The 20,499-nt window shown below is 42.4% G+C and overlaps 1 protein-coding gene across 1 annotated transcript in view; it reads right to left on the bottom strand.

Annotated features, from left to right (window-relative positions):
- The window catches only part of LOC138283896 (proprotein convertase subtilisin/kexin type 5-like), a 570,601-nt gene that overhangs the window by 432,253 nt on the left and 117,849 nt on the right, over positions 1-20,499 (bottom strand). Inside the window, exon 4 of the mRNA XM_069222102.1 lies at positions 18,490-18,532. Within this exon, the coding sequence (XP_069078203.1) occupies positions 18,490-18,532 (43 nt within the window). The remainder of the gene's footprint in view (positions 1-18,489; positions 18,533-20,499) is intronic.

Below are 20,499 nucleotides of genomic sequence, written 5' to 3'. Positions count from 1 at the left end.
CTGCTAAGCTACCATTATCTATCAGCCTATGCTGCTAGACACCCTATACACTAATAAGGGATAACTGGGCCTGGTGCAAGGTGCAAGTACCCCTAGGTACTCACTACAAGCCAGTCCAGCCTCCTACAGGGACAACATAAAACATGAAATTCTCACCCAATTTCTTCACTGACACAAATCTGTTCATGTTTCAAGTCACCCACCTCTTGGGAAATGTTAACGCTGAATATTTCTAATGAATATTTTATTCTGAGTGTTGAATTTGAATAGAAAATGAGTAGAGAAGTAACAGACGCATTTGAAATTGTGCCTGCTTGAGTGGCTGCCAATGTTCACGAAGTGTACTTAATAGCTTATTAATATAAAACATGGAGCAATTGTTTGGAATAATGTAGTAGTATGTAAAGGATATGTATTATGCGATTGCTTTATTAATCGTAGTCCTTACTTTAGCGAAGTCTTGGGCCTAGTTGCATGGCCTCATGTCAAGCTACATTTCTTAGGCGATTATAAAATGGCTGCTTAGAGAATTAAATTGTGATTTTCCACTGTACTGACCAAATGCTCGTAGCTGAAATTCTTTCTCATGAATACTGCTTGCTAGAGTATGCTGTACTACTTAGGGATACAATGTATAATGTGGTGTGTAAAGATGACCTGCCCAGGAGAGGATAATGGATGCACTGACTGGCGTACAATCAGATACAATATTGTTACCTGATGAGCGCAATGACGAGAACAGGAGAAGATGAGCCAATCAATCATCAACATGTGAACAGTGGTCTAGTAAATTCCTAGATTTGGGGTTCTACTTTCATTGGACTAAAAGCAAACATTTGATTCCTTGACCAAAGATGACGTGGGAAGTAGTGATAGGAGATCTAACTTAGCCAGTCTGCACAGAGAGGAGACACGCCATTAGCTTTATTCATTAAAACTGTCCAGGGAGGCCATTGTTGCCATACTTTTTGAGTGTTTAGCGATTGTTTTTTTCCGAACTGCATGAAGAGACTTTGCTTTTCCTGAACTGTAATGCTGAATTCCAATGCCTTGCTGACCGAACTGATGTCCTATTGATAAAGACTGTTGCAGCTTGCTGAACTATACTGAGGCAAGGTATAAGACAATGTTAATGATTGTTATGTCTATTTGCTTTTGTCCCTTGGTACCAACTGCTAATTTTGATAGAGCCATAGTTAGATGTTTTTCCAAATTTGTTTTGACTAAATTGTTTTGCATGAAATCAAAACATGCTATTCTAATCTGAGGTTAGTTCGGGTACTCACTGATGACGCTTGCTATGTGTAATAACAGTTAATGTATTTTCTTTGCTGAAAATCTCAATGTATGTCATTTCATTTGCGCAGTTATTCTTGCTGTTGATTTGTACTGTAACTGTAGAATGTGTAGTGATCCAAGCCTTGATCAAATTGTGCTTTTTCAGGAGGTTTGTTCAGCCAGTATTGTTTCTGAATGTTTGGCATTTGATTTTGAGACTAAGTTACGTGACTGTTAATAACGTTATTGTTAATATAGGGAAATAAATGTTTAAACGTTTACTTAAAGGTGTGGTTATTCATGACTGAAAGGTCATGGTGCGTGGAAATTACAGACTCCTAGATTATTGATGTTATTGATTGTCATTGCCATTGATTTGCATTGGTATGGGGTTTCATGGTGGGAACTACTCTAAGCACAGTCAAAAGGGTCCGTCGACCTCCAACGCATCCCCTTATAAATTAACCAAGTAAGGTCCGACACGCTAACAGAAATCCGGCTTCCAGATGGAGTCTAATCGAGGCGCAATGTATGCCAAATAAACTGTGGCTTTGACACTATCCACAAAAAGACTAGACCAAGATGGATGTCACGTGGCAGAAGGCATGTGTTGTCCCCTGCATATTACCATATTGGCGTATTACCATATTTATATCCTCAACAGGCTCGAAAGCAAGGTTATGGCTATGAAGTCCCCATTTCACTCCAAATAATCTGGGGATATTTTAAAGAGGTAATTGATATCAACTAAGACAAGTCAGGAATACGTGGCTACATGGATTTTAGATCCACAGAGTTGGTGACATTTGCAAGTGCCCTGGGACTGAGCTATTTGTAGTAGCTAAGACATGGACATTATTAGCAGTGCCCCTTTTACTCAAGGGTGTCTGAACCTACACACACCAATGATTGCCTCTGCCTAACCTGTAATACTGATCACTTCATCAAGGGTACAGAGTACTGGCAGGGGCAATCTTTAACAGTCACCTTTGCGATTGACAGTTGGGAACCTCTGTAGGACCGGAGCGACACAAGCATACTGAATTTATTAGACCTCCATTGCATGGTGGTGGACTAAATACCTACCCATGATGACCACTGAAAATAGCCCATTTATTTTGTGAGAGGGATAAAAATCTGTACTCTGTGGATGTCACACTTGGTCTCAAATCCCTGACAATGTAGGATCGGAAGATAGATTTACTGCTTACATAGAACTCACTGCGAATGGTGGCCAACATGAACAGAGTGCCCTGGAGAGACTGAGGGGGGGAATACAAAGCGTTAATGATAGACACTGATAAAATGCACTAACCTGGAGTTCGGAAAATCCAGTGAGACACAGGTAGTAAATTTGAGGAAATGAGGACATTGGTTATCCACTGTCAGGATTCAACCAGATGGAGATAAACAGCTGATGATGCATCAGGTGTACCATCTATGTCTATGCCGGAATGTCTCTCATATTTATTGAATGTGTTAGGAACTTACATAGCTCTTGAATAAATTACTGGGAGACCTTATAAACCCCAAATGTCTTAGAGACTACAGACCGGACGATTCTAGAAGACATCCTTACTAACAATTGAAATCTGGCTGTTGGATTTCTATCAGTTCCTGATAATCCAACAGTTTAGAATGGAAAGATATACCAGCTCGCTTCCCGAGGGAAGCCAGATGGCTAATGGAAGACCTGAATGACAGTAGAGTCTACAAAATGTATGTAACACTGTCCCACGCAATATATTCAGCGCCCTTTGAGATTTGAAAGGCAGATGGATGAGAGACCTGAGATTGATTCGAGACGGTGAGTGGGATGCAACTAAAGGAAGTGGCAATTCAATCCAGATTGGGGCTGGTACAGCTTAAAAGTTTCCACAGTGTGCATTTCCACAGATGATAAATTCAGTTCTCGAGGTTTCGTCACACTTGTGGCTTTTTCTCCTATAGATGTCAGTCTTGTGTGCAGTCTTCTTGTGATGTCATAGCTGTTATTGAAAAATCAATGAAATCTTAAAATAAATCTTGCGGGATACCATTGGGTGTAAAGGGCGTTAACATCACTTCTGGGACCCTTTGCATTTTAGTGACTCGACATCCATTTTAACCCCGACAGTGTCACAGAGGACAAGGGGCCTCTTAGCAGCTGTGCTGGTAAATACCATATATTCTCCCCCGTACTGGACAAAGTCCAAGAAGGAAAAAAAAACAATATTCTTGATGCCGAAATTAAAACAAATAATAGCTCTTTGTCTTTTTTCAGCTAGATAAATACCTATGTCGGGTTGTATTTTTAAAGCAGACTTATAGTCATCTTTTTCAAGATTCATGGCTTTTCATTATGCACGCACCAAATGAAAGACCTATAGATTTCTGTCAAAAAAACCGAAAAAATACCGGCCTGGTAGAGAGATAAGAACCATTCATGTCCGTCTGTCACCTAGAGACCGCCTCACGTCTACATTGCTCCGTCGCATTATCTGTCCTTTTCAGGCACAAAGCATTCAGCAGAGGGAGGCAAATTGCCCTCAATGGTCCTTTACTGGTCCTTAGCTTTGTCAGTTTCCTTATCCATGTTGTAATAGTCACATGAAAAGGTAATTTTTAACAGTTTTTCTGTCACTAGCACAAAACAACAACAAAGAGCAAAATAATTGTCTTTAATTTGTGAGTTAAAAAATAGAACCTGTTTTTACAAATGTGATTGCCAACCGAAAATAAAACAGCTGCTGAAGAAAGAATTAGAGAAGAGAAATGTCGTCATCGGTTAGAGAAAAAATGGCACAGCTCCTCAGAATTACTGCATGTTTTACAAACTGAAATATAAAATAAAGGCTTCTACTTTTTATTTTTTACCGATTTTTACAAGTGGAGACAGAAAACAACGTTTTCCTGCATGCATTTATTTTTTGAAAACAGAAAAATACCGAAAATGGGTCTTTTCCTTGATTTACCTTGCTATCATTCAAAACTTTCAGACATTATAGCTGTGTAGATTGACAACATGAAGGTTATAAAAACAATGCTGAAGTATTCTTAAATAACTAAGTTTGTGTACTTGTTTGAAACGTAATGCTAATATTTTAACATTAATTTATTAAAATATTTGTCATCTCAGAGTGCTAAAACACGACAGGCATCAATGTAGGAGTTCATGTTTATCAGTTAAATAAATAAGGAAACATAGTAGTTACGAGTTGTGTTCGTTAAACACAAAACAAATATGGGTAAATACTAATATGGGCACATAATAAATATGAATGAATACTGACATGAATGTTTAAAAACTAATGACATAAAACCTCAAGCCTTAATTACAAGTGCCATACTAATTACCATAATACCATATTAAGATACAAATTAACATACTAAAATGTGCCAAACATTTTTCTAAGGCTTAATTTCTGAAAATAGCATACAGCATACAGCGCTAACCTAAATGGTCAAAAGCTAAAAACCCACAAAAATGATGTGCAAAAATATCAAAGAAATACACTGACTTAAATACCATAATGGGGAACACCTACCAGAACACAGCCCACACACAGGTGATTTCAACTGAGCACACAAGCCTCGAAATGCATGCTCCAAATCTGCTCTTGCTCACAGAAACATTGCTGAACCTAGCCTCTTCACCGGACATCACTACAGCCACATAGCTAGGTACAAGATCGCTACAAGATTGCCAGGCAAGACCTTCAGCATGTGCCCCAAGGTGGAGTTGCCATCATGTTTAAACATACTATCAGTTGCATGACCTACCAACTACATGGATCACCTCACATTCAAGATATGCATTACAGCCAACATCTCTAATTATGGACTTTGTCGAACCCCTCATCAACACCAGCACCACAGCCTCTTAGGATACCTTAACTTACACCTAAAAGACACTGACATGAACTCTATAGCCCTTCTAGAAAACCTGAAAGACTTGGCCTCACTCAGCATGTTACCAAACCCACCCACACCATCGGACATCTACTGGACCACATTTCCTCCTCAATTAGCAACAGCACAATCAACAAACCAGTGACTAAGACCTGGAAAGACAACGCCCTTACCAGTTTTAGCACACCCCTCCCACACCAACACAGAATTACCACCACCTGAACCACCCACTACAGCTGGAGAAGCATCACAAAAGAGGAGTGTTTCTGCCCTTTCAATGCACTGGTCTGAACACACAAGCACCTTGCTAAGAGCCATCAAGAACCACAACAGTTGGATCACCGCAAGTGCCGACACTCTGGCTCCCATTAAGCGCAATCCAATGGCCACTGCAAGCAACTGGAGTGCAAATCGAGAAAGTCAAGACACCAAAGTTAAAGATATCTTCAAATCAGCACTGAGATGCTACCATCAGCAAATATTGAAAACCAAGCACACAGCTCTTGCAGATAACATTGATGCCGGCACTAACAGTAGCAAGGAAAACTTTGCCATCATCAAAGATTTCACTGCGTCTCCTGCTGCCTTCCGCAACATCACCCTCTCATAAGACCTTTGCAACAAGCTTTCTGAATTCTTCTTTAACAAAATGACTTGCATTTACAACACCTTTACCCCTCAACTGGACCCTGTCACTGTACTATGCAACTTCCCATCATGGTGAAGAATAAACCCTGAGCTCGTGGCCTGCCGCCACCACTTTCCAAAATCACAGGTACCATAAAAATCATCGAATCAGGGGCACCATCTGGGGTCCTCACCACACATTTGCCAAAGGACTCCCTCTGATCAGTGAAGCACTAACAATCATTCTTAAAGCGTCCATCAACTAAGCCACATACCTGGAAACATGCCCCTGCTCAAGAAACCATCAGCTGACCCAGTCACACTTTCCAACTACAGAACCATCTCTCTCCTGACATACCCAGCAAAGGTCTTAACATACAGCCATACAGACACATCTCCCTCCTGTGATACCCAGCAAAGGTATTAACATACAGCCATGCAGACCCATCTCCCTCCTGTGATACCCAGCAAAGTTTTAGGGAAACTTATCAATTGATGCCTCACCCATCACCTCCTCAACGCCTTGCAGTCCAGATTCAGGCCCAACCAAAGTACTGAAGCAGTGCTTATTGCCTATACAGATGCTTGTCACAATATCCTTGACAGAGGAGACATGGCAGCCCTCATTCCCCTGGCCCTTTCTGAAGCATTTGACACATTCTCCCACCTATCTTTATCGGGCACTTGTACAAAATCTGCATTTAAGGACTTGTTTTCTGCTGGAATTGCTCTTTCTTAATGGATAAAACATTAGCTGGCAGCCTGGCACATCTAGCTCATTTGCAACGTGCCTAGAGGTTCATCTCTCAGCCCCATCCTCTTCATACATATTCTCTCTGGAGAATGTCAGGCACGCACACAACATCCTCTCCTATGCCAATGGCATGCAACTCAATCTCCCTCCTGGACAAGATACCCAAAAGTAGAAACAAGTTCACCTCCTTCATGGCCTGCATTGCTAACTGGATAAAAGCAGACTGGATCAAGCTCAACATCAGTAAGAGAGAAGTAGTGATCTTCAGCAAGAAGAACTCATCATCGGACTTCAACTGGTGATCGGCCAAACTTGGACCCACACCCAGGACCCATGCCAGGAACCTTGGAACAATAGTCAACAGCAAACTCAATATGGCCACGCAAGTCAACACAATCACTCGATCCTGCTTCCACTTCCTGAAGATGCTGAGGAAGAACTTCAAATGGCTCCCAAGCAACACAGTAGAAAAACTGTCATTCACACTCTAGTCACCAGTAAGTTGAGCTACAGGGACAACCTCTACGCCCGGATCACCAAGCAACTCACTAGAAGACTACAAACCATCCAGAACTTACCAGCCAGAAACAACCTGCCACACAGAACTCACATTACATCGCAACTCAGGGAGCTCCACTGACTTCCAGTACACAAACATGCTCATTTCAAACTCACACACACATTCAAGGCACTACATAACTAATGGCCCACCTACCTGAACAGTCGCACCTCTTTCCACCAACCACCCTGACACCTCCATTCCACATAACCCCTACTCACACACAGCTCTAGCATACATGAAACAAGATTAGGAAGACAGGTTGTTTCCTACATTGCTCCTAAAGAGTGGAACAGACTACTACTCCACATCAGAGTCTCCTCCTTTCTACTTGAATTTTTCAAGAAGCTGAAGGCCTGCCTTTTCAGTTATCCAACCTACCATAGGCAGGGCTTGACACACACCTGCTCAGCTCCAGGATACCATCAGGGGTGGTAATGCGCTTTACAGCTACACAAAACCTAACATGTAGTCCACATCAACACTCGCAGACACTCATCTGTACCAACGTGGAAGAACCTGGTGTCAATTACTTTATTGGCTTTTTAACCGATACAACTGCCTATCCAGCATATCATTCAGCTGGGAGTAGAAGGGCATGCTGCCCAGTGTCAAAAGTACTTGCCAATCTCCTGCCATAAAAAGCCTAGGGTGGTCAGGACAAGTTTCAACCACATGAAAATATCAGCATCCCAAAATCTGATCACATATTGGGCGTATATGTCATACAACAAACTACACTTCTTAACTTCCATTATGGATGCATAGAAGCCTAAAGCAGATCTACAGACTACTATTAAATTATTTGCCAGCAGTATTTTTTACTATTGGTGTACACATAGTCCACTTTTTTAATTTTCTTGAGACAAGTTATGGGAGCCCTACCCATATTAGTGGCCTAACAGATTGCATTTTCCAGACAGTCGCACACCGTGCACACTGTGAATGCTGGCTCGTTAATGTTTATATAACTGGGGTTTCTGTAATGTTCTAAAATCCATCAATTGCACACACATACCACTGGTTGCCCTCAGGCCTACAGAACAAGACTACTGCAAATGCATGACTCCTTGACTGACAGAAACTGCTGCATCCCATTTGCTATAGAGGCACCATTCACTCAAGACATGGCTACTTGGTAAGCATGTCAGACCCCTCCCTTGCAGAAGGATGAAATGCGTATAGCTGGAAATACTGTGTGTCAAATGTGTGAACCTGTCAGGTTACACAGCTGCTTCATTTGCTCTATATTAACACTCTGCTGATGAATCCAAACATACCTAAACTTGTATGTGATAGTGTAATCAGTGGCAGCCGCCACAAATCTCAAGGGTACGGGTGGGGGGACAGGGGATGGGGGGAAATACATTTTTTTAAAAACCTTACCTTACCGCCGTCTCCATCTCCTGCCGCCTCGCGCTCCTCTTCCTTCCATGTGGTGTCCCTGCATTCACTGGGACACCAGCACAGGCTCCCCAGCAATCCTGGTGCTGCTTACATGCTAAACATAGCATGTAAGCAAGGTCAGGATTGTTCTGAGTGGCAGTCACTGCCGCTCAGACATGAGACTGGGGTCTGTGCTGTGTCTACAGCCAGGCTGTGTATACAGCCAAGATGGAGAAGCCTAAGTGCGCATGTGTGTTTGGCCAGCCTCAGACAGCCGGCCAACACACATGCCCTCTTAGTGCACTATCACCTCCTCCCACCTCCGGTGGCCCAGCCGCGCCCACCCCACTCCTCCCCTGTACTGCTGGCTGAGCTAGCAGATGAAAAATGAAATGATAGACAACTATTGTTTCATTTTTCATCTCCTGGCTCTTCGTCGGGGGGGGGGGGGATTGACACGCCCTTGCCATAGTGAAGGAGCCTCCCCGAGTGTAAAGTGAGCTCTCTGCATGAACACCTTGTAAAACTGGCAGTTCTTGATCCCATATTCACGGAGGAACGTAATATGGGCATATGTTCAATTAAACATTAGTCTAAGTGAGCATCACAAGGCATTAAATGGTCATAAAATGATTTTCAATACTTGCGGAGCAATATTGTATTCACAAATGTAACATGAATAACACAGACTCACATGTTCACAAAAATACATGAGTATGAGCATATACATTCTCCGAATTGCTTCTTCCTAGATCTCATTGTTCATCCCTTGTGGGAGTCCATGGCTAATCACTGTGCCTGTTTTCCATAAGAGTGTGTCAAATGTGTTTAAAAATATATATATGATGCAGTTGTATCACATTAGCACACCGGAACTTCATTACAGATGTTCAGGTGCACCTTTCTAAAGACTCTCCTGGTCACAATTGTCATATGTTCTAATTTTCTGATTCTGGCAGTTTTTATTCGTAAATGTACATGGGTCCTATGCTCATGTTACTTCTCTCATGTCAGGCATAAATCGAAGAAAACGTAAACCATACAGTCTTGGTCATTCCAAAGTTGTAACACACACAAGGGGCGTTGCTAAGTCAAGGGGTGAACCCGATCTCTAGTCTTCTAGCTGGTGAACCATCTTTTTGGTACCCACTCCAGGTGAATCAGTTTGGGAGTGATTTTCGATATTAACCTTTCTTTCAGGGCTCACATCGTGAAATTTGCCTCATCCTGTTTGGGCCTCGTTGTCTCTTCAGTTCAACAGTTTCAACTAAAAAAACGAAGCTGATTGTCTGATTCTTAATGTTCCTAAACACTCTAGAGCCATGCCACCGCAGCATTCCCTACACATGCTCTCCATTTCAAAAAGTATCATCTTTAAAACGCTTTGCATCTGTCATATGCCATTGTTTCCTTCTCAATTTAAAACCTGCAAGTCTGTTTGCCTTCTCCTAGGCCTTCAGATTCGGGCTTATTCACAAGCCCTTTGCGCTGCCGGTACGTCACGTTTTCCTAAATAAAAAGTGATGCACCGGCAGCGCAAGTGGCTTGTAAATAAGCCCCTCTTTGTCTTTGGCCATTACACATTTAAAAAAATCTTGCGTGGGAAGATGAGATTGTACTATCATTACTGCCTTTATCTGTAATAGTCGTCCTGTCAAATCATTTTCTGAACCCAATGTGCTTTTATTCTACAAATTACTGAAGATCTATCTCTTTTCTCTTTAAATGGCTCTCTCTTATCTTAGGTCACCACATCTCTCCGAGCACCAGGACACCCTTGGAAATCTGTCCAGTGGCAGCTGCTGGCAAAAAGGCTCTGTGGGGTGTGGGGTGGGGGGTGGAGGCTGGGGGTTTGATCGATATTTGTCTGCTATATAAATTATTCTCATCATCCTCAAGTGCAGACAATGTAAGCTTAGAGGTTTTCAACATCATATGCGCAGCAAACAATCATGCAGGCCACACCCCTTTACGTCTAGCACCAGGAATCATGTTTTAATTCCTCTTAAACATCATAAAGGAATGTGAGATTGGCATCACTTGAATACCGCAAGGCATTCCAAGTTAAAAAAGACTCTTGTTTATGCTGAACTGACAAAGCCTTATGGAGTGGGGGTTCCATGTGGTAAAGCAATATCTTTGCTGCCAATAGTCATCTACTGTAAAGTTCTAATAACAACCTGGCATCTGACAGGAGATCAGGGTAGGTGACTGTGAGTCCTACTCAAGCAGTAACCACAATCCTCATCAGGGTGAAATCACAAGCGCACCTTCAATTAACCTCTGGTAGCATGGCACAGACCATTTAGGCTTAACTTAGAGGCAATATGAAAAGTATTTATGCAGCACTTTAACTAGTAATAAAATGAAAACACAAACAGAAGAAAAATCCCAAACCAATTTAGAAAAATACAGTAGCGCTCATAATATATATCAAGGCCAAAATGAGAAAAATCCAATTAGTAGAACTACAGATAAGCAATTTTAAAGATTTAAGTGAAAATGGTGCCAAAAATGCTCAAAGGGCCACTTGCTGCAATCTGGTCATGCGAGACCGGGAGAAAGACATAAATTCAGGCCGACCACAATGGAGCACGGGTCAGATACAGGGACCAGGTTAGTCCTGCTGAAAAGTTACCTTGTCAGTCCAGTGCAAAGAGTCCTGCTCGGGATGGAGGGGGCTGTAAGGAACAGGGAAGCATCTCAGATGGTTGGCGATTTAGTGCAAAGAGCAGGCCTGGCGTCACCTGTGGTCATCTCTGTAGCGTGAAAATCCTCTTCTCAGTGCAAATGGTGAGGCAGAAGCTTTGCAGTGGTGCTCCCCACTAGTGGTTGGTGCTGTAGCTTATAGAGTTGGGTTGATGGAACTTTGCATTTTACTCTGGGAGTCCTGAGTTCCGAAGCATGTCCAATCCCTCTGACTCAGGCTAAAGGGAAAGCAGGGCAGCAGACCAGCAAGGCAGCAGTCCAGTAAGGCAGCAGTCTTTTCAGCAGCATAGCAGCCCTTCTTCCTGGCAGAGTCTCCACAGGTCCAGAAGTGTACTAAAGAGTTGGTGCCGGAGGTCCAATATATATATATATATATATATATATACATATATATATATATATATATATATATAAAGGTGCCTCCTTTGAAGTGAGAGAAGATTCTAGAGGTTTCCCTTTGAGGTGCACAGGTTTATGCCTCCTCTGCCCTGGCTCCTGACTAACTACAGGGGCTCTGCAGCCCTTTGTGTGGAGGCAGGACACAGCCTATTCAAGTGTAAATAGGGCTGTACCCAACTCCACCCTCCCATTCTGCCAATAACAGGCCATGCCCACCTACGCTTTCTATTTGTGTGGCTGTCTAGGAGGAATATACAAAGCACAACTGTCAGCTACATCCTGTCAAGTGACGAGAGACAGGCTGCAGGTACTAAATGGTTAAGGCAGGAAAATGACAGCTTTCTAAAAGTAGAATTTTTAAAATTGTAATTTAATATCTGGCCTTACCATAAGAGAATATTTTTCATTACAATTGCAAAGACAACATATTTGAACTTATTACCTGCTTCCACTTGAAGTTACAGCTTATTACATGTAATAAGTTAACTCCAATGTCTTGTGAGAGAGGTAGACCTCTGCCATGGTGAAAACTAATTCAGAAGTTTTTCACTATCAGGGCAGGTAAAACATAAAATTCCTTGGCGTACTTTTTGAATACATTGCACACTTCCCTAAGGGCTGTTTTGGGCCTACTCTAGGGGTGTCATATATGTATTAAAAAGAAAGATTTGTGCCCAGTAAAAGGTTTATTTTACCAGATCGAAATATAAGATCAAAACTGCACTCACAGGCTGCACTGGCAGGCCTGAGACATGTTTAAAGGGCTACCTAAGTGGGAGGCACAATAAGTGCTGCAGGCCAACTAGTAGCATTTTAGTAGGGACTTCTGAGTAAATAAACTATGCCAATTGAGGATAAGCCAATATTACCATGTTTTTAAGGAGTGAGCACATGCACCGGTTAGCAGTGGTAAAGTGCACAGAGTCCTAAGGCCATCAAAAATGAGATGAGCAAAAAATGGAGGAAGGCAAAAAGTTTGGACGAAGACCACCCTATGGCTGACAGGTCTAACAGTGACAGTGTCATCTTTGTCCGAGTGGCTATAATAATAATATCATATATTATCTATATGAAGCAGTGGACATACACCCTCATAAGAATTTTATTTTGTAATCATTCCTTTTCAGGTGGCAGCCAAGAAAGTATCGGGAAGAACAAGATCAAGGGTAAAGAAGGTCAAGTGCCATGGCCACCTAGTTGGTACAGGATGAGAGCACCACCAATGAGGAGGTTGGGAGCCTATTTGTCCCTGTGGCTCTGAACAGGCTAGCCCTTGGAGTCACAAGATCATAATCGAAGTGACTCAAGCAGAGGCTGAAGACACTAAAGGTGGAGTGATCATTTAGGAAACTACATACCAAGAGGACGCTGAGGGTGAAGCGCCTTCTGACAAACACGAATAAGCAGTAAGGGTTTGGGGCCTGAAGCCACCCCCTCTAGAATTGACCTGGCCACCACAACACTGGGGCCTGCAGCTGTACCCCTTGTCAATACTCCTCATCCAAAGATGGATCGGTCAGAAGATTGGAGGTTGAGGGCGAGATTTGCTGTGGACAGCACTGAATGAATAAATGAAATAAAAATTACATGTAAAGCACAAAGCTGCTTCAAAAGAATCTTGGTGCTCAAGATTCAGCACAACAGAAAATAGTACAACTTTACACGTTCAACTAAACAACCAAGTTTCAATGAATTTTGTGAACAGGTTATGACTGTGGATAGCTTGCAGATGAAGACAAAACACATTCCATAGTTTGGAAGTGAGATATGAAAAAGATTTGCCTCCCAATCAGCAAAGTTTGATATTAGCAATGATAAACTGGTGCAGAGAAACAACGTGTAAATTGTTGTCAGGGATATAAAAGGGTAATTTATGTTTTAGGATTTTTTTTTACACGTTGGTGAATGGAGGAATCAAGCTCTGTCGGCCACCATTAGAGTTTCTCAAAGATCAAAATCTCTATTTGTCTCCATTTGGTTTGAACAACTAACAATGCAATACACAACATACGATTTGTAAAGTTAACTTTAGTATTCTCACACTAAGTTGGCACACTTATTGTCTGCCATTCATCTATGAAAATAAATTGAAGCCGAAGGCTCTATTCAGGGAAGCCAAGAGTGACATCTAGATGTTGAAAAGTGTGGAGTATAAGTACAAGCCTGGAAGCATGAGGAAAATGGGAAAGATTGAAAGTGACAAAGAGAAGCAACCAAGTCCATCATAGACGCTTCTGGCATATGCCAAATTCCACTAGTCTTGATAACCGTACTGAATGAAAAATAATATCAAAGGTGGCAGACAGATCTAAAAGGGCCAGATTGGTTTGCTATCCTAGCCTAAAGTCAAGGTCCCTCCAAGGTCATTGGTCATTGCAAGAAGTGCAGATTTCATATTATGAGCAGGTCTGACACTTAACTGAGTTGGGTCAAGCCGTTAATTATGTTCAACATAATCCGATAACTGAGCATTGACAACAACAATGATGTTGGAAGGCAAGTCCTGAATGGATCTAAGCCTGTACTCGGTAACACTCATGGGTCTGCTACTGATTTCTTTAACAGTGGTGTGATAATGGTGTTTCAATGCCCCAGGAACTATACATTATAGAGAAATATCACACATGTCCAGGATGGTGGGGCAGATGCTGCTATCTTAAACATCTGAGGAGGGAATAGGTCAAGCAGTGATCCAAGTTGTCCTCAAACAAAGAGGTCAGAAACTAGTTGGCCATATAGTGACGAACCTCAACTCAGTATGAAGACAAATTGGCAATGGAAGTCAGCTGTGAACAGCATTTTTCTACACAAAGACATTTTAAGGTATCAGTAAAAGGCAATTGCTCGGGTCCCCTATCTGCCAGGTGCCCCATTGCAAAGTGCAATTTCTCTCCAGCCCATTTATGTGTATTTCTTTATTTCAACTTTTAATGTATAGTTCAATATTGTTCTATAACATATGGCTTGAATTGGCAGAATAACATTTTAAGTTGCTGCAAATGATGGCCCAAAAATATTCCTTCCCAGGGCCCTCAATATCCTTACGATGACGCTGTTTGTACCATCTATTGAGAGTACAGGAAATCTAAATACATTAAATAAGACAGCCAGGTTATTGCAGAGATCCTGAGAGGAGGGAACCAAATGATTGCACCCCTATGAGTTACTAAGTTGAGTGACAATGGAGAAAAGATCTCAAATGGAATTTGTAAATGAGAAGATCCAAGAGGTGCAATGAGAAGCTTTGGGAGTTTTGGTAAGTTGTTTGTATTTACAAGAGATTGATACCGTGCTTTCACCTCGTGGGCATAATTTCTTTTCCTGTTATGTTCTAGACATTTACAAATGATTTTTCTCCGCAGAGACGATCTATCAACCAGGGGGCTGAAAGAAAATTGTGTTTAGCATAAATAGTGCATTTCATCCAAATGTCGTTGACCCATTTATTAAACTCCTCTGCAATGCAATTAATATCATTATAAACAAAACAACTAATTGGAGTACAGTTACTTCTTTACCACTAGAAGGCTCACTTTCCAGAGGGATATATGAGAAAGTATTGCAAGCTAAAATAAAGGTGATACAATAAAAGCATATAAATGCTATTATAGCAATTTCAATATGAAAACCATAATTTTCAGGTGCCATGCACCTCTTACACTCCAAATGAGTTACCAGGTAACTCATACAAAGAAATAAAGGAATGTTATTTGTGGTCCTAGAACCTCTGTTCATATTATGCAGCACACATTTCAATGAGCACAGCCCAACTTCCACTGAGGCTGAACCTTCTTGTTTGACACCACTTCCTTAGAATGCCTCTATGGCCTATTTCCTGGAGGCCATGATGCAGCTGCAGTCAGGACAACAGGCCTCAGTCTATCTTTAAGGGCTTGGAAGTGGTTGGTGAGAGCTGTGATTCCTAAAGAAATCACTGTCTTTCCAGTACCATGAGATTGGCGGGTTCGTCCTCAATTGAACTGCACCCATCACTTTACATTCCCAAACCACTATTCATTAAGATTTGTCTTTGTTGACCAAAGTTAATTTCCTCCTTCCAGTGGATGATACTGCTGAGGAGATTTCAGGAACACCCCTGAATCATGCAGTGCCTGTGCCAGCGGAGAAGCTCCAAGTAGTTGAAATCTAGGACCAGGAGAAGGGTCACAAAACTTTACCCTCAATCCAGGACAGCAATTCTGAAACAAAATCTAAGTTAGGGGACTGACCTCTGTCTTACATTTAACTCTTTGAAGATTAATTCGGATTGTCAACATTTCTTTGGGACATTAGAACATTTCTTAGGACTATTTCCTGGACATTTTCATACCTTTTATTTATTTTCCCCTTGAGCAGCTGTTTATGTAGACTTTTCCCCAGATGTCCCAGACTTTCTTCAAGTTGACTCTCCCTCCCTGGACTCTATGGTTAGGTTCCTTATCCTCTCCCCTATGACAATTATCACCATCAGAAGAACCCATACCCTATTTGACTTTTTATTTTGAAAAACATGATGCAGACTTTCCAACTCATTCCTTGAAATTACTGTTATTCGCTTAACTTCAGGCTCATGCGGACAAGAGACCCCTAGGCCTGTGCAAAATCCACATTATTTCCTTTATTGAAATTATATGAAATTCCTTAAAAGTGATATAAATTTACACAGAACACCAAACTAGCATTTTTCGCTATTTTAGTGTGAATTGAGTCCTTGTGTTTTTGGATTCAAGGGCATATTTTGTCCTGAAAAAAAGCACAAAATCATACCCGATGCGAATAGCAGTCACTTCGTTTGTGGTGTTCCTGGATTCCTGTAACAGAATCTTTTACCTACATGTAAACTCAATTATGTGACTTGGCTTGATGGTGTATTTTCAGGTATCTCACGTAACAAGCAACATTAAATGCCAGAAAGTATGCAAGATTATGCTGGTATAATCAAAATTTCAACAGAGCCCCGTGATGACGCAAGTGACAGTAAATGCAACTGGTATTCATGTAGAAATGTTGATAAAATAGATTTTTAAATACAAGTTCAGCAGTGGTATTGACGAGAACAAAATCAGGGTTGCGTTTTGTCTGGCTGTTTCAGTGACTGGAGGGTGAGGCTTCATGTGAGTGGCTGTTGCAGTCCACGGGAGGTTACACTACTGAACAGAACAAGCATTTGCAATGCAATGGGTCTTGCGTTTGCTCCAGTTAGAGCAGTTAGCTTTTTAAACTCCTAACCAGACTTTTCTTGCCACATAAACTGAAAAGTAAAACAGTTTCACATAAGCGAGCGGACAGCCTCCATGAATGCAAAGCAGACACACCAAAGGAAACAGAAGTTCACTCGCAGTGAAATGTATCGGCAAAAGTGCAATTATCCATGTAACAGGGTCGATGTCATGCAAAGAGCTCGATTACTGCCCAGTGAGATCGCGCTGCCTACGAAATAAAAAGAAAAAGTAGTCCAGAAACCATACAGAAAACATCAAGCCTCGTATGTTTTCAGTAACTGGCCAGTGCACTTGAGGAGGGCTAAGCACCGGAAAAGGCATGACGTGTACATGCTTTTCACTAACGAAATCAAGCAAATTTTAACAGGCAAGCCCACGAACCAACCGAACTAATGGGCGTGGTTAAATGTCCATAGAGAGATTACACCAGGGACAGAGCACTTTGCGGGCTCGACTTAAAAATCTACCCAGACTTGGCAAATTGCACCCAGGTGAAGAATCCATACACACAGATGTAGTCAAAAATCTTTACGTATGCAGAGATTTCCCCACATGAAAAGGCCTCTGTTTTTTCAATCTCTGTTGCATTCTGCAGTCGATCAAGGCAGATTCACCGACTGCCCTCGTCTTTATGTTTGTATCTTTGATTTGATTTGATATTTATAAAGCGCACAACTGCCCAAAGGGGTCTCAACACAATCTGTCTAAAAAGGAGACAAATTTAGCAGGCCATTCATGGCAATAGAGGAAGGAGATGGGAATAGGGAAGATGGCTCAGAGGGTGTGTTTGACCAACTGTAAATTGCCTAAGCTTTTCTTCAAAGTGTTGTCAGTCACAGACACCTTGAAATTCCAAACCCTACATACATCCTTCTCATTTTTTGTAACATCCTTGAGGTGGCATTCAATTATGAGTCAACAAACACTTCTCGAAGACCCAAATAGGTATGACCGAAATAGCGCTGCTTACTTAACTAGACACAACGTACACGTCCTTAGGAAAAGGAGCGATTTCTCAATATAAGGTCAGGTCACAATTAGGGCATCTGAGTCCCAGATATGGAAATTGCACTAGAAAAAAACGACTTTAAGAAAAAATTAAGTGTCTCTATTTGCAGTGAAGAATCTTAAAAAAGACACAACCTAAAACACTTTCTCAACCTAAAAGCAAACACTAACCTCATTAATAATCTACTGTGAACAACGTACATATTTCCCCACTCCAGGCCAGATTTACAATGTCTCTGTTTTCTGTTGGAAAAGGAGAATACATACACCACCCTTTGAATTTCATTTGACCATCATCTTACAGAATATATACTAAATGTTTTCATGTTATTAAACATGCACTTAGATGAAGGCAACGTACAACAAAAGTGTCATTATCAATGGTGCAGCAGGTGCCATGGCACCCCAGACTCAAAGGCCTGTGGAGCCCACTGAGCCTGGATTATTGCTGTAGGTTAGTGCTCCAAAAATAGCCAGAGGGACCATCATACTTGCCTGCACTACTGTCAATGGACTCTTGCCATGTCACGGAGTCAGATGCGAAATAGAGGTTGCATTTCACAATTTTGTTAAGAATTACAAAATTACAAATTGATCATTAAAGCCCTTAAAATAAAACAAAAGTAAAACAATGGATAAAAGAAATATGTACTTACAAGAAGTAACTTTCTAAGCAGCTATTGCAAAATTCAGGATTGTCTAGGAAACAAAGACAACCATAAGATATATGTAATGAATTAGCAAAGTAAAAAGAACATACAGAAAGATGAAAAGGTGCATCATTACATGCTACTCTGACCTGAGGTGCACATGTGTAATTCATTTTGCTTTTGCAAACATGCTACTTAGGCTAAACATAGGATGTGGTGTTCAACTTTAGATAACCTTGCTAGCAAGTATTGCATCATTTGGAAAATAGGCCATGGTATTTGAAAATATCAATGTTAGAAATTGGATCTCTGGTTGGCAAAGGGATGCACCCTGTCAAAGTAGGAAGCACAATCCTAGTCAGGGTAAGTCAGATACATACCTTAAATTAACCTGTGCTTATCTTCTGGTAGCTTGGCACAGAGCAGTCAGGCATAACTTAAGAGACAATGGGCCTGATTCCGACCCTGGCGGTCCTTGACCGCCAGGGCCGGGGTCAGCGGGAGCACCGCCAACAGGCTGGCGGTGCTCCTAAGGGCATTCTGACCGCGGCGGTTTGGCCGCGGTCAGACACGGAAAACCGGCGGTGTACCGCCGGTTTTCCGCTGCCCATGGGAATCCTCCATGGCGGCGCAGCTTGCTGCGCCGCCATGGGGATTCCGACCCCCTCACCGCCATCCTGTTCCTGGCGGTTTTGACCGCCAGGAACAGGATGGCGGTGAGGGGTGTCGTGGGGCCCCTGGGGGCCCCTTCAGTGCCCATGGCATGGGCACTGCAGGGGCCCCCGTAAAAGGGCCCCACAAAGATTTTCAGTGTCTGCTTTGCAGACACTGAAAATCGCGACGGGTGCAACTGCACCCGTCGCACCCTTCCCACTCCGCCGGCTCCATTCGGAGCCGGCTTCCTCGTGGGAAGGGGTTTCCCGCTGGGCTGGCGGGCGGCCTTCTGGCGGTCGCCCACCAGCCCAGCGGGAAACACAGAATAACCGCGGAGGTCTTCTGACCGCGTAGCAGTATTCTGTTGGGGGAACTTTGGCGGGCGGCCTCCGCCGCCCGTCAAAGTTAGAATCACCCCCAATGTGTTAAGTATTTGTGCAACACCTAATTACACTATCACAGTAAAAGACACTACAAAAAGACTCCACATCAGTTTAGAAAAATGGAGAATGTGTATCTGCGTACAACAAGATCAAAAGGAAAAAAATCGAATAAGTAGAAATATTCATTTTTAAAGATTATGGGGGTTATTACAACTTTGGAGGAGGTGTTAATCCGTCCCAAAAGTGACGGTAAAGTGATGGATATACCACCAGCCGTATTACGGGTTCCATAGGATATAATGGACTCGTAATACGGCTGGTGGTATATCCGTCACTTTACCGTCACTTTTGGGACGTATTAACACCTCCTCCAAAGTTGTAATAACCCCCTATATGTGAAAACAGTGCTCAGAAGTCACTACTGGTCAAAAGGTTAATTGAGGTTGTGAGGGTCAGGTGCAAATCTAAAGTTCAGGCCGACAACGATGGAGGGTAGGCCAGCTGCAGAACCCACGCTGAAACAGTACCTTTGATGGAGCAAAGTGTTGACATTGAGGGCACGATGCGTCCGTTTGTGCAGTAATCAGGTGCAGAACCCACTTCTGAGGCACAGGATTGGAGGGGGCACCTCAGGCAAGGATAGGACTCACAGATGGCAGAGTCCAGCAGCACCAGGAGAGTTGCAGGCAGTCTTTGATGTCCCGGAGACTGAAGAGAACAGGGGGAATTCAACAAGCCCTTGGATGATGCAAGGATGTAAAGAATAGGTCCAGTCCTTCTCACTCCAGGCAAGAAGCAGAAGGAAGCAGGCCAACACAGCAAAACAAGTAGCAAAGTGGCAGTTCCTCCTAGAGCACTGCACAGCACACAGCACGCAGAAGGCCAACACAGCAATGCAGCTTCAGAGTGGCAGTCCCTCTAACAGCACAGCAGTCGTCCTTCCTTGCAGAGTGTCCTTGGTTCCCAGTTCTGATTTAGT

The sequence above is a fragment of the Pleurodeles waltl genome, chromosome 3_1 (genome assembly GCF_031143425.1).
Source record: "Pleurodeles waltl isolate 20211129_DDA chromosome 3_1, aPleWal1.hap1.20221129, whole genome shotgun sequence".
In the NCBI taxonomy this organism is placed as follows: Eukaryota; Metazoa; Chordata; class Amphibia; order Caudata; family Salamandridae; genus Pleurodeles; species Pleurodeles waltl.
This window is presented reverse-complemented; position numbering and strand designations above follow the sequence as displayed.